Genomic DNA, 27,706 nt, shown 5'->3' with positions numbered 1-27,706 from the left:
TAAGAGCCCAGAGTTCACATTATCCTGCAAGAAAAACCTCAGGGAAGAGGGCTGAGGGTTGGAGCCTGAATTAGTCTTCTACTGCTACTGTGGCTTAAATAATAGAAGTTTATTGTTTCACAGCTCTGGAGGCCAGAAGTCTGATACCAAGGTGTTAGCAGGTTTGGTCCCTTCCAAGGGCTGTGAGGGAAGGATCTGTTCCAGGCCTCTCTCCTTGGCTTGTAGATGACCATCTGCATGTTCCCCATGCATTTTCTCTGTATGCATGCTTGTGTACAAGTTTCCCTTTTTTATACAGACACCAGTCATTTTAGATTTGGACCCACCCTACAGGCCTCATCATAACTAATTAGATCTGAGGCAGTCTTATTTCCAAATAAAGTCACATTCTGAGAGACTGGGGGGTTCAGACTTCAACGTTTAAATGAGGGGACACCATTCAACCCATAACACTGCCTAACATAACATAATCATGACTGTGGTATCTCACTGTGTTTGCGGGTTCTGCCCACACTCAGAGGGATGGGGACTAGACAGGGCACGGGTCATTCCTAGAAACTCACTTGTCACTGAGGCTCTGAACTGGGGAACCACTTAGTGGTTGAAATGTGAGGACATCCATGATGCATAAAAAGGGGATCCCTTGTGGCCATGGTGGGAACAGCTTCGGTGCAGTGGGGAGAGTGAAGACCATGATCAATGGGCCATGAACAGATGGGAAGCAAAGAGAAGGCAGAGATCCAGAGACTGCTACCCTCTAACAGCACCTGGGACCAGGAGGCAGACAGATGGTGAGAAGAGAGGAAAACAGGGTTGACTAACAGTTTCACTCAAATGCAGGAGACCTGGGCCTGTTTGTCTGTTGTCTGGAAATAACCATAGAGAGGGACTCGGGTCTGGTGAAAGGCTCCAGCAGTTTCTGCTTCTCCGCAACCCCCTTCTATGGAAACTTGACTTATAACTCTGTAGGGGATTTTGTAGAACTCCACATATTATTAAATGGCTTTTACAAATAGATACGTGTGAAATCTTGCTGAGTTATAGTTACTTTGGAGACCCATGTTTGCTTACTTGTGGCCTGGTAAATCTCAGTCTTAATATCACAGAAATGCATTTCTATTTGGTCTCCACTTTTCTGTTTCTTTAAAAACTTTATATGATTTTTTGGAAGGAAAGTTTTGCTAGAACTTAGCAATAGCACTAGCTGCCATCGGTTTAGGTTCTACAGGCCTTGTGAGAAGTGTGCATCCTATTTCTCTATAAGGTATACTATTGCCCCCATTTCCCGTGTGGGGAAACTGAGTCTCAGAACGGCTTCAAGGCTGTGGCTAAAGTGACAGAACTAATAAATTGTGATGCTCTGCATCTCACATCATTCTGGCTTAGTCACTACAGTCACATCAAACCCTCTCTTCCAAAGCTCAGCAAGTTTCTCTTTTTGAAAAAGTTTGCTATTTCTCTAGGATGCACTTACAGCAGCAAACATTCTGTGAAAACAAAGCTATGTTCACCTTTTATTCTCCTCGTGGCCCCAAACTCCTGGGCTTCTAGCTCGGCTACTTGAGATATTACTCAAGGAAAAATGTTCATCTTCACCCAGAATAATTCAATGCTGAGCAAAGAACAATACAGAAACATCTCAGCAAGTGTGACATTTTCCAAAGGTCACAAGCACCAGTGCCCAGGGGCTCATGATGGACACGGTGCCCAAGGCACAACATCGCACTGGCTTCTCTTTCTGGATGCATTTCCTCATGAAAGACTTTGCAAAGCTCCCTATGCTGACATTCAGTATAGCCTGTTCCCCAAATGGGGGCCTCTTCTCATTTCCAAGGAGAATTGTGGATCTTGGAAGGGGTGTCAAAGGAGCACAACAAGAGTAAGCACCTGGAGAAATCAGAATTCTGGCTCACTGAGTAGAGAAACAGGGGGCATAGCCACCACACTTTGTGGGATAGAGAAGCAATGAATTGTGCCAGAAGTGACATTGCTTTGGGGAAATCTGTGGAGAGGAAATCATGAGTTGAGTGGGCTTTGGAGGAAGTGTAGGAGTTTGCCAGGTGAGTGGGAATTAAAGGTGGGAGAGATGTATGTCTCAGGCATAGGCAAGATGCAAAGGAATAAATGCCAATGCTTGCTGTGCCAAGTGGGCCAAGTGACTAATCAATGATCATATTAGTAATGATACCAGCACCCCCATTATAGTAAATACAAGTACTTACATATGATCGACTGTATACCAGGCTACATTAATTATTTTCTAAGTCCACAAACTATATGAATTCATATTTCTTGAAGCAGCTATGTGATATGGGTACTATTATTACCCTTGTTTTTCTGATGAGGAGACTGAGGCACAGGGAGGCAAATTGTCATTCTAAAGAACTAGCAGAGCCATGGTTTTAGTCCAGCAATGTACCTCTAAAGCAGTGCTATCCATGGGAACTTTGTTTAGTGGAGGAAGGGTTCTAAATCTGCTTCCAGTCTAGTAGTCACTAACAACATGTGGCTGTTGAGCATGTGAAATGTGGCTAGTGTGACTGAGGCACTGAAGTTTACATTTGGTTTAATCTTGATTATCATATTTATATTTAAAAAGGCATGCGTGGCTAGTGACTGCTGTGTTGGACAATGCAGCTTTCTAGAGTGTGCTTAGCCATAACACTTGGCTACCTTTCACACTGCAGAGTGAAGAGTTGGTTCTGCAACGAGAGCAGAAGTACTAACAGACGTCACAGGAACAATGGCTGCCATTCATTTATCTCTTACTATGCATAGTAACATGCTCAGTGCTTCCTGTGGGTTATGTCACATGCCGTGACAACCCAGTGGGTGATGGCTCTGAGCATACATTCTAGACCCATGCCTGCATGCAAAACCCAGCTTTGCCACTTGTTAGCCCAGTGGCCTTAGGCACATTGCTGATTCTCTCTCTGTGCCTCTGTTTCCTCATTTGGGAAGTGGAGTAAATAGGGGTGGGCAAAAGTAGATTTATAGTTGTGAGTATGCTAGAGTTTATTCTTGTATTATTACTTATTAATTATTATATTAGTTTCCATATGAACAACTGTAAGAGCCTACTTTTGCCCACCCTTGCAATAGCACCTACTTCATATGTCTGTTATGATAATTGCAAGAATCTGTGCATGTAAAGTGTGTAGCATGGCACCTGGCATATGACAGGCATTCAATATGCAGGTGGTATTGTTATTACCCTTATCCAATAGATAAAGAAACCAAGACATGGAGGGTTAAACATCATTCTGAAAGGCACACCTCCCTGTGGAAGAGTTAGAATTCAGCCCCCACCAACCTGCTTTCAAAGTCCAGGTTCTTAAACCAGAACCTTAACTAGGTTCTCTGGTTTCTGTTCAGACTTCCAAGAAGTGTGATTTGTGGAGAACTGGTATGAAAATCCTCCAGGGTGGTTGTTCAAAATACATTCCTAATTCACTGAGAATTATTGCCTTGGACTCTGTAGGGTGAAGATCTGGGAATGTGCATTTTAAGAAGCTCCCCAGGCGATTTTCACTTTAACCAATGGCAAACCACTGAAAAATTTTACTGGGGAGGGAAGTGAAGAAGAAGACATGTTTGAGGTGTAGGAAGTATGTGAAGGATGAAGTAATTCTTCAATCAGATCTATTTTGAGAAAGATCAGGCAGTGAGTATTCAAGATGGACTTGATGAAAGAAAAAACTCGCGGACTGGGAGGCGATAGGGCCCACTAGGAGAGTGGCTAGGTGGGCAGGGAGAGAAGGAAGGAAATAGTCTTTGGATATTTTTCAGGTAAAGCTGACTGGACATGGTAGCTCGCTAGAGATCGGGAACGGGAGAATTCACTGGGAGTCAAGAATAATCCTGAGGTTTCTGTTCATACCACCAGGGTGGTAGTGATATTGTTAACTAATCAGACAAGGTATTATAGAAAGAAAATTTGGATGCACTTGAGGATTTCTTAGGACATCCAGGAGGAGACATCCATTCAACAGCTGGATATTTGTGTTTGAGTTCTGAAGAGGAATATATAGCAGAAATAAAGTTCGAGGTCCCAGAAGCAGTAGAGATGGTGCTTGCTCCACAAAGTGGGTGACACTGTCCTTGGCACAAACCTGGTCACAAGGTTCACCCACGGAAACGTCTACAAAAATGGGGAGATGACTGAAATGTCTGAAGCGGCCTGATGTAAGACAACAGGTGTTAAGCTGCATGTATTGCAGCCAGTCCAACACCTGCTCAGTCACACAGCCTTTGAAAACACTCTGTAAGCCAAACAAAACTGCCCCAAGCACTCAGCCTCAGCACATGTCTGGGTGTGACCCTCCTGTGGGCCACTGGGCTCTTGGAACATGCAGCATATGCCAGAAGAGAAGGGCACTGAGGCCCCTCCCCTGGGGACAATGTCTAAGGGCCAGAATGAGGAACTAGTGAAAGAGGCTGAGTGAACATAGAGAAGCGGGCAGGGAACAAGGGCAGACCAGGAGTCAGGAGGGCAAGAGAAGGGAAGATTGCAGAGTGGGGGTCGTCAGAAGTGCCACATGCTGCTGCGAGCTCAGGCAGGAGCCTGGAGATGGGTCCTGGGACAGACGTGACAAGCTGGGTATGTTTGGTGCCTTTTGCCACCGAGTCAAGAGAGTGAATGAAAGCCACAGGGAAGACATGAGGAAGACTGATGGCTGTCTTCAGATGGAAAAAGGAGAGGAAAGATGGTGGCTTGGGGTGATACATGGTTGACAGAGGGTGGTTTGTAGGAAGAGCGAGGCTTGATCACATTTGTAGGAAGGGAGACCAGGAGCCAATGGAGTAGAAGAATCTGCAGGCAGCAAAAAGAAGAGGTGATTTTTTTAATTGAAACCCCAGGGGCAGGAAGAGGAGATCATAGAAAAAATTGGGGTACTTCTTTTCGGGGTAGAGGAGGAAAAATAGAGAAAAGTTTAGAGGTGGGAGCAAGAATTTGTAACTGGAATCCTTGGAAGTGTAATCTAGTTTGTCGGTTAAAAACGAGGGCACTGGTGAGGAAAAAGGATGAACATGGTAACATCTTCAGCACTTTGGGAGCCTCCTCCTCTGTGCCGGGCGTCGTTTAGTGCTCTTCAGAAATCAACCTTGAATCCGAAGAGGTAAATATGATCCGCACACCCATTTTATGGCCCGCAAGAAGAAGTAACATGCTTGACATCACAGAGCTAGTAAGCAGTGGAACTGGGATTTGACCCCAGGAACCCTGAGTTCAGTCTGATCCCTGAACCACAGTAAAGTGTAATAATAAAAAGGCAGTGATAATGATGACCTGCATTCACATGGTAATTAAAAACAAACAAACCCTTCTCCCCATTTTACAGGCATAATTCGCCAAACTTGTCACACATCTAGGTAGGGTCAGAGCTAGAACTGGGATCTCTTGATTTCACATTCTATTCTCTTTCTCAGAAAGTGAATGCCCCTCCATTGTTCTGGAGTAAATTGTGTTGCATTTCTGAGCTGTCTTGTTCTCTCTCCCATTCCAACACCGCTGCTTGCACCGTAACCCCAATCCTAAAATTCCAGAAAGGTGACCCAGCACCTGCTCCCTCCTTTTGGCTCCCTCTTGTCCTGGCCGGGTGCCACTGCCCTGCTCTAGCGGGGTGGGGGCGTGTAAGCAGGCAGCAAGCGGAAGGCCACATTTGTTTTGCTTTTATTGTTAAATAATATAAAGCTCTTGGCTGCACCACCTGCCGGGACGTGAGTTGTGTGTCTTCCCGCACAGTTACTAATGAGACAGTTAATCATTTGTTTATTTTGTATGAAGAGAGGTGGCGGCTGTATCTCTCAAACCAGCCACGGTTTCTCTGGACCCTCAGGGTAGCTGCCCGCCCGGCGCATGAGTCACCCCCAGTCCCAGCACAGTTCCCCCCTGCAGGCCCTCACGCCTCCTTCCCTGAGGTGCTGGCCAGGATGCGGGCATCAGCTGATGAGAATTATTATTACTGTTATTGAATTTATTCATTTTTAAAAGTACTGTACTCCCTTCCCTGAGAAGAGAAAAAAAGTAATTTGCAAAGATGCTTTGTTGGGAGATAAGTAGGTTTCCTTGTGGGCACGGGGGTTTATCTCCCTGGTGCAGAGGTTCCTAGAGGTCATGCAACTCAAGATAAAGCTCTGGGATCCTCCCTAGGGAAGGCCGGAGTCAGCTTTCCTAGTTCCAGGGTTAAAGAGGTGAAATCAGCTATGTTCTCCTGCAGACTCCCTGGGGCTGCAGCTGCTTTTGTTAGAGTAAATCAGGCCTGTCCAGGTGCCTCGGGAGGAAGGGGGAGAGAGCCAGGAGGAGGTGAGGAAGGGGCTGTGGGGGGCGGTGCTCAGGTGAGTGCTGCCTGCACCTGGGCTGCCCAGTTTGAATGATTGCCTTAAAGCACTCTCATGCTGTCTGCTTGCATGCTGTTAGCAGTCCTCCTGCTATTTTTTCGGTGTTTGGATAAATCCTTTGCCTGAAGCTTATATTTCAATTAACTGGGTCCAACTCTCTGTGTCAGGAGGCTGGGGCTGCAGCATTTGTTGCTCTGGCATTGCATCACTGGCAGTCTGTCTGTCTATCCTCAGTCAGCCAGCTCCTGTTCTCGAGGCTGTGCCTCTTATAGGAAATGTGTGCGGCCCAGTCAGGAGCAGAATTTACCCAGGGTGGGGCTTGTGTTTTGGCAGTAGTTTGGACAGGCAGAATAGCTGTTCTTTCAGACCACTGGAGCGGGGTGCAAAAGTGTTCAGCCCCAGCAGAGCACATCGGATGGGGCAGTGGAGCGGAATCAGCCCCTTACCACCATCGATTTCTGGTTTCTCCTCTGCTTCACCTGGGACCCTAGGTGAGATCCTTCTGCCTTCACCTCTACCTAGATATATTCTCCTTCATTCCATCCTTCTTCCTCTTCCCTGTTTTCTTCTCCCCAATTCTCCTTTTCAACCTCTGCACCCTTGCTCTCACTGTTTCCTCCACCAGGATTTCCTTCCCTTTTCTTTTCTTACAACTTCTTAGCAAAACCCACCAAGTCAAGGAACATGTATAAAGGACCCACAGACAAAGTTTTGCATGTAGGGGAAGGGGTGGGTAGGACAGGGGAGAGTAATGGGGGAAAAAATGTGGACAACTGTAATTGAACAAGAATAAAAAAAAATTTTTTTTTAAAACCCATCCTTCAATGCTCAGTTCAAATGTCACCTGCTCCAAGGAGCCTTCCCATCGATCCCTGGCCACCTTGTGTCCTGTCCTTCATATCATTCAAATCTCACACTTTTCCCTTCTTAGGGTCAGGGCTAGCAACCCATTCTGGCTGTCCCACAAAACAGCATCACACAGTTTGCATGGTATATATTGTTTTGAGTTTATTCTGCCTTGGTTTTGCAGTAGGTTGAATAGTGTGCCCTCCCCCAAAATAGATATGACATGTCCTAATTTCCTAAACCTATGAATGTTACCTTATTGGGGAAAAAGGTCACTGCAGATATAATTAAGTTAAGGATCTCGAGATGAAGAGATCATCTGGATTATTCAGGTGGGCTCTAAACCCATATGTTTTAGAGAAGACACACAGGGGAGATGTGACAGGCAGAAGAGAAGGTGATGTATAGATAAGGACAGAGATTACAGTGATGTGATCAGAAGCCAAGGAATCCGGGGAGTTCTGACAGCCACAGGGAGACAGAAGAGGCAGGAAGGACTCTCCCTGAGAGCCTCCAGAGCCGGTCGGCAGGGGGAGGAGGAAGGGGCTGGCCCTGCCAACACTTTGATTTCAGACTTCTGACCCCTAGAACGGCAAGAGAATCAATTTCTTTTTTTGCAAGCCTCCTCGTGTGTGGTTATTTGCTACAGCAGCCTTAGGAAACTGATAGGCTGAAACTGGTGGGCCTGTCCTGAAAGATGGGAAGAAGCAGGAAGAACACAAAAAATAGCAATTTGGGGAATCGGGACCTTCTCTTCCAGACTATTGTTTATTACCACCCTGACTCCCTCTGCTTCTGTTTCACACAATCCAAGCCCTGTTATTCCTGTATCGGGCCTTGTGTAGTTCAGAACAGGGCCTTGCCATAGATGGAGCGACCACGCTGAGTAAATACTCATAATTATCATACCAGTAAGAGCAGCTGGCATTTGTAAAACCTCTACAGTTTGCAGAGTCCTTCGCCTCACCTCCTTTCATTCCGTCTTCACCATAACCCTGTGAGGTGGGTGTTGGGATCCCCCTCTTCTTGTGAGGAAACGGACAGTCAAGGGTATAGAAAGGGACGGGGGCCACCATGTCACTGGTGTGGCCGAGCCAAGACTTCAAAAACCCACTCCTCTGGTTCCAAATCTATTTTTAAAAACTGCCTACATTATGTTCTTTGAATATAAGACCCAGAGGATCAAATCTGTTTTTTATTCTTTCCAAGACAGGAATTCTTTGCCTGAGGTAGGGATGTCTGCTTTTCCTTTTTATTCCCCTAAGATGTGCTCAGACTCAGAGGCTTTGGTAATAGTGAGGAGGCTGAGAGGAAGCCCTGTTTCTTCACAAGCCTTTGTTTTAAAAGGGATCTCTGTGTGTGTGTGTTAATCCTCTGTTATTGTTTGGGTAGGCTGCAGGGGAAACTCTGTGTGTGTGTGTGTGTGTGTGTGTGTGTGTGTGTGTGTGTGTGTGTGTGTGTGTGCATGCGCGCCTGCATGTTTGCACAGGCACTCTGCAAGCTGCCAGTTGTTATCCCCCTCTGGTGGTCACTGGCATAAATCCATCACCTGATCATCTATAGCCCCCGTGAAGGGAAGATCGATCTTCAGGCCAGCAAGGCCCAGGGAAGGTCAGCATATTTAGCACAGTTTATGTTGGCACACTCTCCCTTAAGAGTTTCAGTGGATGGTTGTTCTCCCCAAATGGAGCATAAATGGAAAAGAAATTGGGCTTTGGAGTCTGACAGACAAAGGCTCACATCTCACAATGGCTTGAGTCATTCAACCTCACATTCCACAGCTGTAACATGGGGTAGTACCAAACACCTCCCTCCAGAGGTGTTATAAGGGTCACATGAAATAATGTGCTTAAATTTCCTGGTGCATAGTAGGTACTTAGTCCACCATTTATTGTCTCCCTCTTGCCCACACATAAATAATTCTACTTAGAATTGCTTCTATTGTAAGTCATGCTTTTATCCGCTGAGAGTGAGTTATTCTGTCATACTCTCTGGAATATAGGAAGATGTCCTTTTTGCAAAAGAGAAGCTAAGAACTTGAAGAGAGAAAATAAAATATTCAGATTCCAATCAAATCAGAGTTAGTGCTTAGAGAGAAATAGGGACACTCATCTTCCACCCTTTTAATGGAAGAGGGAATAAACTAATAATTATTGGGCTCCCTAATATATCCCAGTCTTTTTACTCAAATATTTTATTTAATTCTCACAATAACCCGATAAGGTTGGTGATGATAATATCCTCATTTTACAGAGGAGGAAGTGCAGAGTCAGGGGATTCCAGCTGCTGTAGGTCACCCTGCAGAACAGCCGTGTTCCTACCGAGGCTGCCCAACCTGGGCCAGCGCACTTCTGCACCCCCCGCCGCCATTCCGCATCCCAGGGAGCCCTAGAGGATATGCAGCTCCTGAAGAGCCCATGTGTTATCAAGAGGAGTGCCATTATCATCCCCAGTTGCCAAAGACCACAATATGCTGTCCCAGGGAGCGGGTTTCCTCCAGTCACCCAGCTCTGAGGGATGCAGGAGTTTGCACAGAACCCAACCAGTAATGTAACATGGGGCCCAAGAGGCTTCCCCACCCGCCCCCATCCTGCTCTTGATAGGGCTGATGGCATTATCATTTTGAGGTGTGTTTGAGAGGCTCCTCAAGATATTTAACACAATGCAGGCTGTTATTTGAGTGAGTATAGTTAGGGTGCAGATAGAAAAAAATTACACCAATTCTCCTTGAATTAAACTCCAGAGCTGTGTCTTATTAGTCAATGAACTAATGCTCTGGCCATCTCTTCAGGCTTTCAGAGCAGTGGAGGGACTTGTTGGGAAATGAGTTTGCAAGGGAGACAGAATTGTAAACTCACCAAGGAGGCTGAAGAACCACTTTTGAGACAGGAGAACACTTGTTATGCATTTTACTGTGTAGTTGTGGGGAGATCTGTGTTCCAGTTCTTCATCCACCAGCTTTGCAACCTAGGAGAAGTCGTTTTCTCTCTGGGACTCAGTTTATATAATAAAAAGGCCAGACAAAATGATATCAAGGGTTCCTTTAAGATATATGCATATGTTCGTTTTTGGAGTTTTAGTGCAGCCAGAAGGCCTGGGAAGAGAGGGGCGGCATAGAGCCTGATCGGACTGAACAAGCAGAGTTTCAGCCAGGTGCAGAAGGGGCTGCAGTGGCGATCTGTGCATATAGAATGAGCTAAGAAATATTCCTACACATGGGTGAGCAGTGTGGTCGGCATGAGACTTCTCCCATCCTCATGCACAGTGCCTTGGGCACATCTTTACTGAAACATTAACCAGGGCCAGTGAGTAGCCTGTCTCTCACTAGACTGTGAACTCCTTGATGGAAGAGACCAACTGTTTCTCATGGTGATCAGTGAGAGGTGGAAGGAATGAATGCATCAGCCAAGCTCCTTTAGATTCCAGTTTCCCTGGAGATGTTCTTCAGGCATCAGTTTTGGTTTTTGGATCTCTTCTCTTCAATGGGACAATAGACGTTAAAGCTCAGATTAGGAAGGGTAGGTGAAAGTGAGTTAATGTTTGCAGATGTAGGTGAACATCAGAAGTTGGGCCGGTGGTTCTGGTCAAGGGCCTGCTTGCTCATCCTTAGACTCTTGCCTTCTGAGGTGGTGAAGTTGCCCTGCAAATGATGAGAGTTGGAGGCAAGGCCAAGAATGATGTTCATCGGCTCATAGCCTTGTCACAGTTCCCATTCCCATTGCTGGCCTGTGGCCAGGCGTAGGAAGATTGAGACTGTGTACACCTGGCTTTTGCCACAACCACCAGACACCCATCATGTGTACCTCTCTGCCCCTCTATACCCTTGTGTCATTAGAGGCATTACCATTTTTAAACTCAGTACAAGTCCTATTCTCTTCAGGTTTGTCTAGATATCACTTAGCTTACTCCTCCCCTTTCCCCAAAATTTATTTTTATCTTGATATCAAATCAATGATTTGGAGTTGGGGCCTAGGGAAGAAGGCTGAAGGAAGACCAAAGATACACATGCAAGATGGGAAGAGAGAGGTATCCATTGCACATACACTATGTGCTTACATTGTGCTCTGGGCTTTTTGTGCATTATTTATAGTCTCCTCAACAGCCATTGGGTGGGAGAAAGTGTGATTCTCCAGTTTTACATTTGGACTGAGACTCAGGGAAGTTCAGTGAGTGTCCAAGATCGCAGAGCTAGTGAGAAGAAGATCTAGGATTTAAAGCAAGATGTGTAACCTCAGATTTAGTATTCTTTTTAGTATAGCATCATCATTCCCCCAAATACTTTCCTCACAGCCTCTCTGTCTTAGATATATTTCATACTTGTCACTAAAAGGGCCAAATGATGACATAGCATTTAGGTGCCTAGCCCAGGCCCTGAGAGAAAGGTGGAGCACAATAGACGTTGGTTGATGTTCCTGTTATTTTCAGATTTGGTAGCCCAGTGGTTTTCACAGTATTTTGGGATGTAAAAGGAGAAAACAAAGTTGGCTAATTGGAGACAGTTCAGCACTTGGATACCAGGGTAACTATTACTGATCATTAATTCCAGGTTTCACCTGGTGAAGAATGAATAGCTGCCCTGCCTGAAGGTTGCCTTTGCCTCAGCCCAGATCAGGCCAGTGAAGACATCTGTCCCAGCCTCTTACTTGTTTCTCAGTGATTATTATTGCCATCACCTTTAGGTACCCGTGCAGCCTTTCTATGGCACATGGCATGGTTCAACATTCCAGAATCCAGCTTGTGTGCTTTATTTTGGAAACTACCCCTATATGCTATTAAAGAGCAGGCCCTGGTCCTGGGCACCACTGTCCATGGTGCTGAACCCAGAGCTCCAGGGAGGTGGTAGCAGATGGTTCAGCGCCGTCGCCCTCCTCTCCACAGCCTGCCTGCGTTAAGAGACTGGGCTGCTGTGAAAAGGAGGCTGGCTTGGGTGTGAAGAGATCTGGCTAAAGTTGCAGTAGCTTTCTGTGTGGCCCCAGGCAAATCACGGAACCTCTCTGTTTCAATGTTTCCATCAGCAAAATTGGATTGCTACATTCTGTCATTCCTATTTCAGAGTGCTGCTGATTCTGTGTGAGTAAATGAGATAACAGACGCTAAAGTGGCATATGAATGCACGATATGATTATGTCATTATTATTGCTGCTCAGTCTTTTAATCATACATTTTGACTGTATCGTTTTAATTCACTGAGGCACCCTAAGGCCTAATAACATATAACACAATGAGCAGAACATCAAACAAACAGATAAATGCACTGGGGGAGAAAAAGAAATAACTTTTTTTATGTTACTTGTAAGCTTCTGCATGGTTGAAGAGCTCAGGGTGTGTCTTTAAGATGAAAGATAATGAATGACCAGTGAGGGGTCAGCTCTTGTCTAAAAGGAGAGAAAACAAGGAGACCACACCTGCTCACCCTCACAGGCCCCGAAGCAGAATGTGTCCTCCTGTCACCTGGCCTGGAATCTTACCATCAGCTGGATAGTTTAGCTTCTACTTATTCCTTGCCATTTACAGAATGGTTGCAAACTCCTTTTTAGAGTTAATCAGATTTGCTATGGCCTGGGATTTGGAGATAGGGTCCTTGGGTCTAAGTTCTTCCTTTTGTAGAGAATCTTTACAAAGTGAGAAAGTTAAACTCTTCTAGACTTAGTTTCTCCATCTGTAAAAATGGGATAAATAATAATAGTACCTACCTTATGGGATGATTGAGAAGAAAAAATTTAAAAAAGAGGCTTTATAAAATCACATAAATATTAGTTGCCATTACTCTCTGACATGCTCTGGTAGAAGTAGTCCATGTGCATGTCTTGCCTTTACCCTGTTGTGTGTTTTTATGCTGTTCTATGCCTTTTACTAGGTACATATTCCCCTCCATCTTCTCTTGTTAAAATCTTCAAATATAAGGTCAAAAATCACCTTCCCTGCACACCCTAACCATAAATATTTTTTCCTTTCCAGGATTCCTAGAGAATCTGTTATTTTTAATATTCATCTGATTATCTCCTTGCTCTGTGTGGTTATTTCAGTATATTTTTACTTTCCTCAAAAGATTATAAGCTCCTAAACAATGAGATTGTGTTTTGTATGCAGGAGATGTCTAAAACCTGTTTGAATGAATGTATAGCATGGATGTTATCATGCCCACTTCCTGAGCTTTTCTTTAAAATACAAGTATTGCTGGGGAAGGAGATCCAGTAGGTCACAAATACTTATATAAAAATTAAGAGCACTGGGCTTGGGTGCCTACAAAGGGAAAAGCTGGAGAGAACAATCTGAATAAGAACATGGGAGCTGATATAGACACACTTCATAATTGTAACAGTTTTTTTCTGGCCTGGTCTTCGTCTTGGAGGTGCTATGGAACCAGAATATTAACTTGGAAAAAGATACCTTATAAACTCAAAACAAGGACAAGAGTTGGAATTCACACAGGAAATTGTGCAATATATAGGCCCACCAGAAGGTGGCGGACTGTGACTAATTCCATGGTCTGGCAACTTTGTTCGGGGAGGTGTGGGGGGGATCCCCCAAATTTCCGATGCGTAGTCTCCCCTACTTCTTCACCATGTAAAAGGATAAAATTGACCCCAGTCTGTAGGCTGGACAGTGCCTCCCACTGGACTTCACCTTTAGAAAGGTTCCAGCTGAGATGGGTACAGGTGTCTCAGCTTCCTCTCGACTCCTGCTAAGGTGCGAACCAGACTGAAGTCACACCCTCTGCATTTGGATCTCCCATCTGAATTTTCAGAGGGAAAGCAGTCAGCGCCATTTTGGACAAAGAGGGTGAAGGTAGAAAATATAACTCTTTTCGTTCCTTGTTCCCTCAGCACCTCCACTCCCATTATTCCAGATTTCTTATCACAACAGCAGGCGCAGCACCTCTCTCTCTGGTTCTTCCCTGGATCACCTCATCTTGCTCCTATATGGAGCTTTATTCTTTCATAGTACTATCACCTTTATCATCTCCTTGTATTTTCACAAGATAGGTGGCAAGGTGTTTTTCTTAATTTTTAAAAATCATAATGACAGCTCTCATTTTTATAGTTTTTACAGTTATCAGAGTCATTTTGCATGCACCATTTAATCTGACCCTCACCACAGCTATAAGACATGTTGGTGGACAGCTATTAATACCCCCATTGTACAGTTGAAAATAGGAGAGTAAGTGATTTTCTCAGGAAATATAAGAAACACAAGGACCCATTCATCAGGCTTCATATATCAGGCTAATGTATTCTGCCACTTTGTTTTTTGACTATGGATGATGCAAGTAAGACCCACAAAGAATGGTATGTGATTTACCCAAGGTCCTACAGTCAATGATGGTAGAAATGGGGCTGGAATGAACATCTTCTGGTTCTCAGATTCATGCTCTTTTTAACCCACTAGAGAGCCCTTCTCCATAATCTAACAGACTATTGGCTATCTATCCAGCCAATCAATTGACCATCTAGCCTCTTAAAACTCTTGAGTGTGCATCAGTCAACATCTTGACAGAAGGTCCCAGAGGAGAATGCCTGAGGCGCTCTGAGAAGCCCATCAGGAATGATTTGCTTGAGCTAAAAATGGATAAAAACCAACACTAACAAGACAGCCATCAAAATGTTAGCAATGACTGTGTTTGGGTGATTGTGAGCCATCTATTTTCATCTTTCTGTGCTTCTGTATTTTCAGAATTTTCTTCGGTGAGATTTTATTACTTTATAATGAAAAACAAACATGTAAAGGGGGAAAAAGGGATTTTGGCACAGGCATTGTGTGTGTCAGTGTGGCTGGGTGTGGTGGCTGCAGCGATGTTGCCTTAGATTAGACTGCGGTCGGCCAAGGCAGGGACTATTCCCTGATCTTTTCCTCTAACAGGGTATTCTGTGCCTCTCTGGTTCCCATTTACCCCCTGAAGCCCCAGGGATGGTTTTGGCAGGCTTTCCTCCCACCTCACTCCTTCCCGGGTGCCCTGGTCAACTCCACAAAGCCACGGCACATGACAGGGTAGGCTGGGGCAGGTGAGATGGGGCACCGGAAGGCATGAGGGGCCAGAGCCCCACCTTCTTGGCAGAGCTGTGGGCTCCTGCACTCCTCACTCTGCCTGCTGTGGACTTATGTAACTCATTCACAGGACTTCATTTTCCAGTAGATTGAAAGCAAAGCCACTGTTGATTTTTCTCCAAAAAGATCTATTTGGAAGTGCAATTGCCTTGAATTACACAGTGGCACAAGAGGCCAGACTTTGCTGTAAATAACTTTCCTCTCAGCCACACAGGGGCCTGGCTGGCAGCTGGATTCAAGCTTACAATGGTGGTGCTTGATGTGGGGAGGCGGGGAGAGAGAGAACAGGTGAACAGCTTTTCTGGGCCTTTGCTCACTTGCTGCCACTTCTTTCACATCCAGGGCTTTGCATCTGAATGCGAGGGCTGGGCTTCTGGACTCTTTTGTCAGCTGCTGTATATGACTTCCCTCTGGCTAGGTCTCCCATCCTCCCACCCCACCGCAGAGGGGACCTGAGGCTGTGTGAGGTCAAGTGACTTGTGTATGCAGTGTGGGTGACACAAAGAACAAGCTTTGGAACTGGACATACCCGAGTTCTAGTCCCAGATGTACTGATTGTAGTTTATGGGACCTTACCAAATTACTTGTATCTCTGACCCTTCTTTACCCATTAAAAAAGAAAGAAAAAGAAAAGCCTGGCAGGAGGAATGGGAGTTGAGGGACATCTACATTTCAGTGTTGTTGTGAGAATTAAGGGAGTAATGCTGAAGAAAGCACACTGCATAGTGCCTGACACTAGATCTACGCTCTATAAATTTAGTTCCCTTCTGTGCCCTGCTTTGCTTTCCATGACAGATTGAAATAACAAAATCAATGCTCTTGGAACCAAAATGATCCAAGGCCAAGTTCTGAACTATGCAAAGTTTGGGATGTTTTACCCCTTCTTTCCATATTTTTTTCCCCTTATAGATAGCCACAGCTCACATACATGATTCTTCCCCCAAAAAGATGGGAATGAATTAAATTACACTGTGGTGGATGGGACTAAATGTATGTCTTCCCCTGGAGGGCATTTGTATTTTGGTGTCCTGCCTGGGAAAGCAGAGGGCAATCCTTAAACCAAGGGGCACCATTTTACGCGGGGTCGCATCTAGACAGGGAGTTTTTTTTTCAATTAAAAAGTCTTACCACTCTATTTTGTTATTTAGTTCATTTTGTTCATTAGGTTCCTCTTATTGGTGAGATCATATGGTATTTGTCTTTCATTGAGAGGGTTATCTCACTGTGGGAATAAACTGGGGGAGTGGGGGGGTGGAGTGGGCAGAAGAGGGCAAAGGGGGAAAAACTGGCACAACTGTAATAGAATAACAATAAAAGTGTTTTAAAAATAAAAAAGGATAGTCTTACCACTCTTTCTGGCTATTCTTAAGACCAGCTTTGTCTTGCATGCATCGGAATGGGGTTGTGCATTAGCTCAACTGGACATTTTTCCCTAAACCCACATGACATCCTTTTCACATTTCTTTATTTTTTAAAATCTCTTTTTTTAAATTTTCAATTACAGTTTACATATGTTATTATATTAGTTTCAGGTGTAACCCCCACTGAATTAGACATTGCATAACTTACTAAGTGATCATCCCGATAAATCTCGCACCCATCTGACACCATATGTAGTTATTAGAATATTACTGAACATATTTCCTAGGCTATAATTTACATCTGCCTCTTCACATTTCTTCATCAATGTCAGGAAACAGTGGAATCTAATAAACTGTGGGCCACATCCTCAGGGAAAGGCATCCAGACAACTCGGGGAAGGCATCTAGCCACCCCTTTACCCAACAATTATTGAAGTCCTACTCCATTATATAATAACACAATCAACATTTATTTAATATTTTGCCAAGTTCACATGAGCATTATCTCATTCACTACCTCTGGTGGTATAGTTACTGTTATTAAGCCATTATTACAGTATAACGTTTGAGAGAAAAGAAGCTGGAGCCAGATTACCTGTTCAACTTCCTGCTCAGTAGTCACTAGTGGTGTGAACTTAGGCAAACTCATTCTCTGTGCTTCAGTCTTTTTCTGTTTCAAGTAGAATGTAGTAGTACTACTTCACAGAGCTGTTTCAAGCATTAAGCAGTTTAATGCATGTAAAGTATTTAGAGAAGTCCTTGGTGGTTAATATCCCCATTTAACATCTGAGAACAGTGAGGATGAGGGGAGGGGAAGCAATTTTCCCGATGACACCCAACTGGTGACAGACCCAGGTGGAGAATCCACGTCTTATGACTCCCAGTCTAGTACTTTTTCCTTGCTGTGAGGAAAATAGGCAGAATCTGTTATAGCCCCCACATTATCTTTTATGACAACTGTCGGTCATAAGTAACCATGTTTCAGAATGGCTGAAAAAATTGTTGAGAATATTTGAAGAATTGAGAACTTGTTTAATTAGACTTTAATCCCTGGAAGCATGTTTAGCAAAAGTTTTCTCACAAATTGGGGTCAATATGTATGCCCACACCAGCTTGACGGCTGTAGCTGAAGCCCCTGTTTGTGGATTTACTGAAGAGTGGAGCTGGGGCCAACAGCCAAGGTAGGGCCATATCCAGCATTGGCTGCTACTGGGCCAGGTTCAGAGAGGTTATGCTACTAGGAGAAACCCGTAGAAAAGAGCCAACTTCTGGGGTGGGTGTAAGCCAGGCTCTGAATTTCCATTAGGGAAAAAGAGAGCTGCTTCATGGAATATGGTAACTAAACATTGATGGTGTCAGGATAGAATGTGGTAGAAGTTATAGTTTCTAGAGTTCTTCTCTTTCCTAGAGTGATTAGAAAACCTTCAGTAGGCCAAGTTTATCAGGACCGTGCGTATGTGTTTCAGTTGAAGAGGATGAGTCAGATGGGGAGGGTGTCACCGGGGAATTCTCTTTTACCCTCCCCCCATTTCTCTAGACCTCCCCTGACAAAATACCTACATTTCTACCCATAGTGACTGATCGTTTTTGGTGTTGCTAGCATTTTTTTTTGTCATGAATATTCAATTACATTTTCAATATCCCCAAGAGGGCAACACGTGACATTAAATCATGTACTATCTTATACGGAAGTCTGCTCTTCCTTGTTTGGATGCAGCAGACAGCGAGACGCCTTAAGCTGGTTCAGAACCGGAATATAGGCAAGGTGCCTTGGGAGGAGAGAGGGCAGACAATACTTGCTAACTCACCATTTTGCCCAGGGTCAGCCTACTTTGTGCCTTTTTGCTTAGCAAAGAATTGCTGGAAGTTCTGGTTGAAGTCAAGTTAAGAACAGGGAGCTGTGATTCAGCATAAGAAAGCATCTCACTCAACTAAGATAATTAAGAGTTTGTCCACCTTCTTCCAGCATGAAAAAGAGCATTCCTACTTGTTATGGATTGAATCATGCCCTCCCTGAATATGCAGAATTGCTAATATCCAGTGTCTGTGAATGTGAACATATTTGGAAACAGGGTCTTTATAGATGATGAGTTAAGATGAGGTGATGAGAGTGGGCCCTAATTGGATATGACTGGTGTCCATGAGAAAATGGGGCATTTGGAAACACACAGACATGCACACAGGGAGAAGGCCAGGTGAACATGAAGGCAGAGATCAGGGTGACGCTTCTAACAAGCCAAGGGGTAGCAACAATTGCCTGCATACCACCAGACATTAGGAGAGAGGCATGGAACAGATTCTCCCTCATTACCCTCAGAAAGAACCAACCCTAGAAAGACCTTCATCTTAGACTTCTGGCTTCTGGAACCATGATAATAAATTTCTGTTCTTTAAGCCACCCAGTTTGTGGTACTTTGATGTGGCAGCCTTAGAACACTAATACACCACTGAACCAAGAAAATTGTGTTGGCCTTTCCTTCTCTCAGTAATAATTTAGTGACTACCTACTGTGTGCCAGGTACAATGCCAAATACTGGAAACAGTATCTTAGATGAAATCTTTGCTTTTAAGAAGTTCATAGATAACACAACAGATGTACATAAGTAAATAGGCTATGCTTAGCAGTAGGATAAGCATTTGTGTCTGTTCTTCCATCGCTCTTGACCATGGACTAGAATCTGCTGGAGACCTGGGATAAAAAAAAAAACAAATCTCTGTCCAGGCTCTACTCCCAGGCCTTTTGATCAAATAGGCCGGGTGGGAACACAGGCCTCAGTATTTTATTCCTTTTCCAAAGTAATTCCAAGCACTGCCATTGTTGAGGAGCACTGTTTTAAAGTATCCCTGTTATCAGGAACCCACTCCAGATCAGTTACATTGGAAGAGCATTGATATTTTTAAAAGGCTTCCCGGGTGATGGTAATGTGTAGCCAGGTTTGAGAACCACTCTCTCTTGTGAGGTAGGAATCGTGTGTCTTGTTTCATATCATATCCTCTCCATAGTGCCTAGCTCCGAGAAGGCAATCTATACATAACGTTGAGTCAGGATCTATGATGAGAAAAACTAACACTACTGTGGGAGTATGGAAGAGGAGTACTCAGTGCAGTTGTGGGAGAGCTGAGACTGAAAAGGTAAGTTGATTTAGTCAAGCAAGGAAGGAAAAGAATGTTTCTGGCAGAGGGAACAGTGTGTCCATAGGGTCAAGGAGCTGGACATGGTGTAGCATGGCTGGGGTGTCATTTGTGGGGAGTGAGAGGGAAGGCTAGAAAGGCAAGCAAGGACTGTTTCATGAAGAGCCGTGTAAGTCCTAGTAAGGAGTTTGGGTTTTTCTAGGGGCTTATTTAGGTTGCCTCAGGGGCATAGCCGTGGGCTCTCAAGGTTGATTTTTACTCTCTTGGCCTTCATGCTCACACAGTCCCAGGTGTGGGCTTAGACTCTTGACCTTCTTCTCTTGGAAGACAGAAGCTCAGAGAGGGTTTTATGCCTTGGAAGCCAAGCCTATAGGACCAGCTCTTGAGAGCAGCATCATCTGCTTCCCAAAGAGACCACCAAGGAATGTAACTACATCATCGCAGTACCTGTGACCAGCCATCATTGCAACATAGGAGTGCGATTGTTCCCAACAGGCCATGCTTCCACATCTTGGGTGGACATAGGGACAGCTTTCACATCCCTCCTTTCACATCTTCTCCAGTGTTCATTTTAATCTGACTTCACCTGGATAAACAGGGGGGTGTTGAGGAGAAGGCCCAGTGTGTCTTCCCCAGCCAACAGGGCCCTTTGATAGCTGAGGGAGGGACCAAACCCTCCATCCTGGAGGTCTGCTTGTTCACGGTGCATGGTATCCCTTGGGCGTTTGCCTGTCCAGCCGTGCTGTTGCCAGCAGTGACCAATTTAGCACTCTCTACAGATTTCATTAACAGCCTGCCTGCTCTACTCCGAGTCCTTAATGAAGATGTTAAATAAAATTTGACGTTATTATTGCTATTTGTACAGTACTTTGTATTTACCAAGTGCCTTCAGAACATTTTTATTCTTTTGCAAGCAATAGCTCCACGAGATCCATTAGTACCTCTGTCCCCATTCCATAGAGAAGACCCTTGAGAGTTCATTGATTTGTGGAGAGCTCTTCAGGCAGTCAGAGGTCCTGGGGGTGGGGGTGGGGTTGGGGTTGGGGTTATGGTTATTCTCCCTCTTGCTCAAAACCCAACTCATGGAGCTGCACTCACTCCTCAGGGGCTCATCTGACCCCTCCCATCCTCCTTCCAAGTTCCAGGCTTTGCTCTCTGAATATGATTTTTATTCTCTTGTCTTATGGTTTTGTGGTTTTAGTTCAGAAAAGCTGTGGTCTTCTCGTAGTGAATTTGAATGAATTTGCAAGTACAATTTCCTGATGGGCATCAAATGTTTTGCCGAGCGTCCAAACACACCGTGTTCGGGCAGGGCTGCTGCTGTCCATCCTGCCTCCTCTCAGGCCTGTCAGCGGCACCGCGGATGTGTCTGGCATGGTCTGTCCTTTGTAAACATTGCAGGGCAGACAGCACTGTTGTTTTTCTGCATGTGACAGCCTCCCCCTCTTCCTGTGGGAGGCCTCAAATCAGAGGCTCCCAGTGACAGCATCTGTAAGAACTGGGAGAGAAAATAAACCTCGTGAAGGAAGGCACTGAAGCTGCTCAGTTTGCTTCCCTGAAGCTTGTCAGAGCCGGTGAAAAAGGCGTGTTAGCAGGTTTGCTTAGCGCTCTGTGCCTTGGGTTTCTCATATGTTCAGTGGGGACCTTAATGAAAATGCGAGGATGTGAGGGCTTTCTGCTCTAATGACTCAAGCATTTTGGGGGAGACTTTTTACAACACTAGTTCAACTTCACACTTTTAAAATCTGTCTTACGAGTTTTCTGTCTCTATCACAGTATTCTGTCTTCATTTGCCTTCCCTGTGCATATGCCATTTCTCATTCTTTCTCTGACTGTTTCTCACCCTTTCTTACCATCTCTCTGATTTTTATTCATTTTTTTTCTTTTTCTACTGTACTCAGTGTCATCATCCTCTTTTCCTGCTCCTCATCTCTGCCCAGGGAAGGGCCTCTGCATTTCTCACAGGTTATGGCAGCACATTGCAGTGAGTCGAAAGAACACTGACCTGGGAATTAGGATTGTTAAAGCCAAACACTGTGAAGGGTGAGACTGTGGCCACCTTGCAAGCTAACAAGCTAGGCTGTGACAGTTTTATACACATATGTGTGATTATATACACATGTGGTTACTATATGTATGTGTGTATATGTCCATGGATATGGTATACATACACACATGTGATAAATATACAATGTCCAGAAAAAGTCCAGCCATTGTTAACATGAAAACAGTCTGCATGACATCGATATAACCTGGCAACCAAGGAGAGTGGACTGGATTGCACATGTGTGAACAATGATGACTTCACTGTACTAGTCACTGGGGGTAGTAGACGCCCTTGAATGACCATGTGTACTGTGTGGCTGTCACATTCAAAATGACTGAGCAAGTAAGAGCAACAGACCTGCATCACATTTTTTATTAAGATTCAACATTCCTCTGTGGAAACTATTCAGATGATTCAGAAGGCTGCAGCTATGGGCAACTGGTGATGGGCAACTTCATCACAACAACATGCCCACTCATGGGTCATGTCTCATGCAATGATGTTTTTGGCAAAACATCAAATCATCCAGGTGATGCAGCCCCCCTACACCGCAGATTTGGCGCCCTAGGACTCCTTGCTTTTCCAAAAACTAAAATCACCTTTGAAAGGGAAGAGATTTCAGACCATCAATGAGACTCAGGAAAATACAATGGGGCAGCTAATGGCAATTGGGAAAACTGTGTGAGGTCCCAAAGTGCCTACTATGAAGGGGACTGAGGCGTCATTGTCCTATGTACTGTGTTTCTTGTATCTTGTACCTTCTTCAATAAATGTCTGTATTTTCCATAGTACATGGATGGATACCTTCTGGACAGACCTTGTATGTATGTGTACATATCCTTGTATATTATATATGCACATTTGTATATATCTACACATGCACATGTGTATATACACAGACATGTGTGTACATGTGTAGACACACTACTATTTGTATATATACTGACAGAACACACAAGATCTGGGTTGGAGGAAAAAAACACATCAATTACTGATGGCAAAAGAGTAACAAGAGCAATTCTTGCATCAGTTCTCTGAGTCCCACAAAGTTGTGGTGAATGAGAGTACCTACACATGCCGTGGGTGTATCAAGGAGACGACCCCTCGGGTTAGAAAACTTACATTCAGGCTGCTGGTGCCTGCTCACCCTCCCCTTTGGGTAAGGGTGAGAGAGAACATTCTCTTTAGTCTGAAATGGCAGCCAATCTTCTTGGAGAGAGGAAGTAGACCATACTCTCCAGGAACGGCTTTGGGGAGGGAGATGCTCTCTATTTTTGTTTACTGGTCGGGAAATGAATCTGCCTTCTGACCTGGAGAGACATTCTCATTAGCTTCCAAGGATGTTTTTACTACTCAGGACCCTTGGAAAGATTATCACTGCCCCTTGCTCAGCCCACACAAAAAGGTGATATATTAATGGAGAATATCCTCCTAAGGAAGAACCTCAGGTATCAAATCAGGGGCTTAGACATGGAAATTGTGGATCATGTGTTCCACCACTCTCTAAATCTGTGTCCAAGATAGAGATCATCAATCAATTGTGGTGTCCTGGGGCAAAACCTTCTGCAGTCTCTACTATGCTGATTTTTTCCTAAATTACTTGAGTTGTACAAAACCACATTCTTTCTGTTTCCTCTTTGTGTTCCCTTTTTCTCCTTTTGTGAATCCGTGTATGTATTTATCTCTCAGTGGGGGGCACATTTTTGAGGCAATTCTATGGTTTAAGATTTTCATATGAAGCAAGTTTCCTAATCCCACCAAATAGCACTCACAGTTTAATCTTTAATCCATGAGAAATTGAGCTGTTAATCTAGAGATAATTCCCTTCCAAAGAAGGATTACGAGAAGAATGATTGTCTGTTGTAACATCTTCTCACCATTGGCTAGAAAGGAATTTCCTAAATTCCACTGAAGTGTTTTTTTTGGAACTCTCTGACTAAGCAGGCCACTCTCAGTGAAATATGGCACAGGTCAATGTGTGCTTGGAGAGGAGAATCCTGCCTCAGGATAGATAGAGTCTGAGATGACTTTAATCTCTGAAATTGGGCAGTGATGCTCTCTGGGTATTTGGAAGATACCCCTTTTCCCTTTGAGTCAATTTGGCCTCTATTGCCAGCATAGACACTCTCCCTCTTTTCATGTCCTATGTTTCAACTTCTTCATTTATTCAGTAGGTAGAGGCATGTGGTTAATGTACTGGAATTTCTGCTGGACACGTGGTTACATCTTATCGTTGCTGAAATGAAAGGAATCAAGAGAGTAATGGAAAAAGTGTATGAACTTCGATCAGGTCATCAAAAGATGGTGAATGCTGATTAGCTATGTGACCTTGAACAAGTAACCTAACCTTTATGTGCCTTGATATCCTTTCTTGAAAATGAAGAAGAGAATGCCTGCTTGTCTGTCTATCTCAAGGGGATATTGGCAGAGCAAACGAGTTCATATTCAGTGTATGATGTGCTCAAGGGAAAGATGCTGGTTGAATGTAAAGCTTGCTTCCGCCACAGTTAATGTCATTACTCTTTTGTTCTGCACCTCATCTCAGCCCATGGAAGGGCCTCTGCTGTTTCTGATGGGTCACCCCAAGATTCTGCTTTTCCTTCCCCTGCAGAATTACTTCCTGGAAGCGCCTGATGGAGGGCATGTCATGCAGTGTGGGATATCTAGAGAGTAGGGTGACCGTAAAAAGACCCAAAGTCCCCTCACATTGTTACTAAGTGATACAGGGTGTGGCTAAGTGGAGAGGCTGTGAGTAACAAAGGGGACTGTGGGTTGGTGGGCTCAGGGAACTACTGTCTGGGCAGGAGCAGGTGGCACTGAGGGATGCAGAAAGTGTCAAAATAGGACTGCAGTGCACACAAATGAGTGGAATGATAGGGCCACAGGCTGCCTGCCTCTGAGATTCTGCCCCTCTTGGGTCACTAATTAGCTGGTGTGTGGCTCATGTACAGGGAAGGTATGGTGAACTTGGGCATGCTTTTCTTTTTGCTTCCTGTGGAGAAATTCAAAAAGTTTTTCAACGGACTAGCCAGTCAGTTTTCCTATTCCTTTTCCAACTCTCTCCCTCCACAAATATTTATTTACACCTCATGTGTAACTGAAGATAAACACCTCTGAAATCAGGCCTACAGGTACATGTCTAAACGCTCTCTAACTAGAAGACAGAGACTCACAGAAGCATTTTTAAATGTCCACACACTAACGAATAGATTGTTGAATCCTAATCACAAGGTTCAAATCAGGATTCTGACACTACAGTTTTAGAATGTTCTAATGTCAATCAGCTTTTTTTCTGGTGCAGCCCTTATGGATCTCCTGTGTGTGGACACTGCAAAGCTAAGTGCTCAGTGAAAAGATGTGCTGGAGAATTATGCATCATTTTTTACAGAACTGTTTAGAAACACAATCATGTAAAACCCGTATTGAAACAGGTAGATCTGTTTTGCAGAGAAAGCCATGTTGCCAGTCTAAGTCCACTCCAGACATAGGGGTTTTGCTCTGAGTGCCCTGGTGGCCACCTGTATGTTCCCTTCTTCCCTTCCTTTTTTGTGTGCAGAAAGGTTCTTGCAAAGATGCTTGGGATGAATAGCTCTGCTGCCATGGCCAATACACAGCTCATTCTGCATGGGTGTTCTATCAGAGTCTAACCTAGTTTACATTCAGGAAATTCTGATAATGGGACATTGTTTGTCCCCTGGGGGACCATTTCCAGCATCGAGCAATCCAACTGTTTAGTCAGAGAACTAAGCCCTGATTTAGAGAGGGAAGGAGGTATTTGTACAACTACGGGAAGAAGAGAAGTTCGGGTATGACACATTGACCTGTTTTAAGCATGCAGGGCAGCTTCCAGGCTTTTGAATTTGTTTCCCTAGCCATCAGGGATAACAGTGAGCCGCGAGAACTGCTGAGGCCCACATCTTAAGATGTTTTTCACCTCAGAAAATTCGATTAGCAAATCAGAATAATTCAAGTGTGCATTTCCAGACAGCTTCCTAAAAAAAGAATATGTATGCGTAGAAAGTCAGGCCTGATCTAAGATCAGTTTTTCTTCCAGTGAGTGGGCAGTGGTATGGGGCTAGAGAGAACTGGTTGCGAATTCCAGCTTTGCACTTAACAGTTGTGTGATCTTTAAATTTCCTTCTCATAAACTGAGGGGAGTAATACTTTCCCCACAGGCTTGCATGAGGGGGAAATCAGATAGAGCCCTGAGCACAAGTCCTGCTGCATGGCCCTCAGCCCATGGCCTTTGCTTTCTTGGTCCAGGAAGGAGGTTCAGCTTCCTGGTCCTCTCTTAAACCCCCTCCCCCTGAATGCCCACTAGTCCCCTCGGATGCCTAGGTGGCCCATAGATACCCTCCTGGATGGGTGTGACACTGTCAGTCTCCAGCGAAGCCACCTTCCCCTCTCTCTTTCGCTGGAAGCAGGTACAGGCAGAGGCAGAAGGGCAGGTCCTCCGAGGTGGCTGTCACCAGGTGCCATGTCATTCTGTGTTTATGGCTTTGCTTGTAAAAGCAGATGGGGGTTTGTCCACTTTTGAAAATTCAAAACCTTAGAGTTCAACATAGGCGACAGCAGTAGTAATTGTACTCTGAGCTGACACCAGCTGCAATGAGAAAAGACCTTCTCTCCTTCCCTCGCCTCAGCTTGCACATGAGGATGCGCTAATTAAAGCATCTGTCTCTCTCCAGCTCCCATGATCAGATATCTTCATTTATTTACTTATTAAAAAACAAGAGGAGAATTTGTGCTTTGTTGTTTTTTTCCTCTTTTATTTTACCTTCACCATTACTCATTCAGCAGTCTTGGCAAAATGAATAAATAAAATAACTATGATTAAATGTTATTCTCATTTAGTGTGGTAATTTTCTCCCCTAGCCTTGGCAGTTCTTCTAATGCAATGACCTTGTACTTTAAAACATATCCTAGGGATGCCTGCTCTTCATTTTGAATGGCTTTGACCGCACACTGGTTGAGCAATGGCAATAATGAGGGTGAGAGTTGGTGGGAGCTGACCCAGGCTTTTCCCACAGGTTAAAATGCAAGATGCTTTTCTCAGGATAATGCCTCAGGGCCTCAGAATGTGTTATTAGTCATGGACCTTCCCCTTTCAGTAATAATCTGGAGTCAACACATTGCTCCTGTTCCAAATGGCATTGGGAGTCCCAGCCTTATTCATCTAGAACTTGGCACTGATTTGAATCCTTATGTGTTCAACTTGATGATAATCACTTACTTATTAACTCATTCAACAAATGAGGAAGAGGAGTGAGCGCAGGCTTGAAAAGATGCTGTAGTGAACTAGAAAGGGGTGGAATGAACCTGGATGGGTGATGATCATTGGGAGGACTGATCAGTGGAAGGGTTTGTTTGGAGAGAGGAATGAAGCCAGATTGAGCCCTGGCCAGGTGGCACAGTTGGTTGAAGCATTGTCCCCTATACCAAAATGTTGCAGATTCGATCCCCGGTAGGGGCATGTACAATAGGCAATCAATTGATGTTTCTCTCTCACATTGATGTTTTTCCTAGGGTGAGGATTTAAAGAAAATGTTGGGTTGATAAATTCCTCAAACTGAAGACATAGAGGCACATGTTACCAACTACATACATATCTATCTATCTATCTATCTAATCATCTATTTATCATTCCTGCCCTTTTTTGTGTTTCAGAGTAGTCAGAGGCTGACTTTTTATTCCCCTCTTGGAACAAGGTCATCTTACTGAATAAAGGGCAGGGGGTAAAAAGGTTTTGGCTTTGAGTACATTTGACCTCAAGGCCCTATATGACAAGGAACCAAATATCTTACTTTTCTTCTGTTCATTGAATAACACCTGCTAGTGCCTATACCTCTATCCCTAAGCTGGTGCTATGCTGTTCACTTTCCCTACCCCTTCAGCCCACTTCCCAACAACGGGTTTAGATGGTAATTTCAAA

General features: G+C 44.4%; 1 protein-coding gene across 9 annotated transcripts in view; it reads left to right on the top strand.

The window, feature by feature from the left end:
* Positions 1–27,706, top strand: part of NRXN3 (neurexin 3) — a 1,414,514-nt gene that overhangs the window by 172,187 nt on the left and 1,214,621 nt on the right. The window contains exon 3 of one of the 9 annotated variants that reach the window (XM_054567193.1): positions 1,929–1,949. The exons of the other annotated variants lie outside the window; for them this stretch is intronic. Within the exon in view, the coding sequence (XP_054423168.1) occupies positions 1,929–1,949 (21 nt within the window). The remainder of the gene's footprint in view (positions 1–1,928; positions 1,950–27,706) is intronic. 9 annotated transcript variants of the gene reach the window in all.

Source organism: Pteronotus mesoamericanus, unplaced genomic scaffold, assembly GCF_021234165.1.
Source record: "Pteronotus mesoamericanus isolate MK-2021 breed Mesoamerican mustached bat unplaced genomic scaffold, CSHL_Meso_final contig_182, whole genome shotgun sequence".
In the NCBI taxonomy this organism is placed as follows: Eukaryota; Metazoa; Chordata; class Mammalia; order Chiroptera; family Mormoopidae; genus Pteronotus; species Pteronotus mesoamericanus.
Note: the sequence above shows the minus strand (reverse complement) of the source record. Positions and strands in the feature narration are given on the sequence as shown.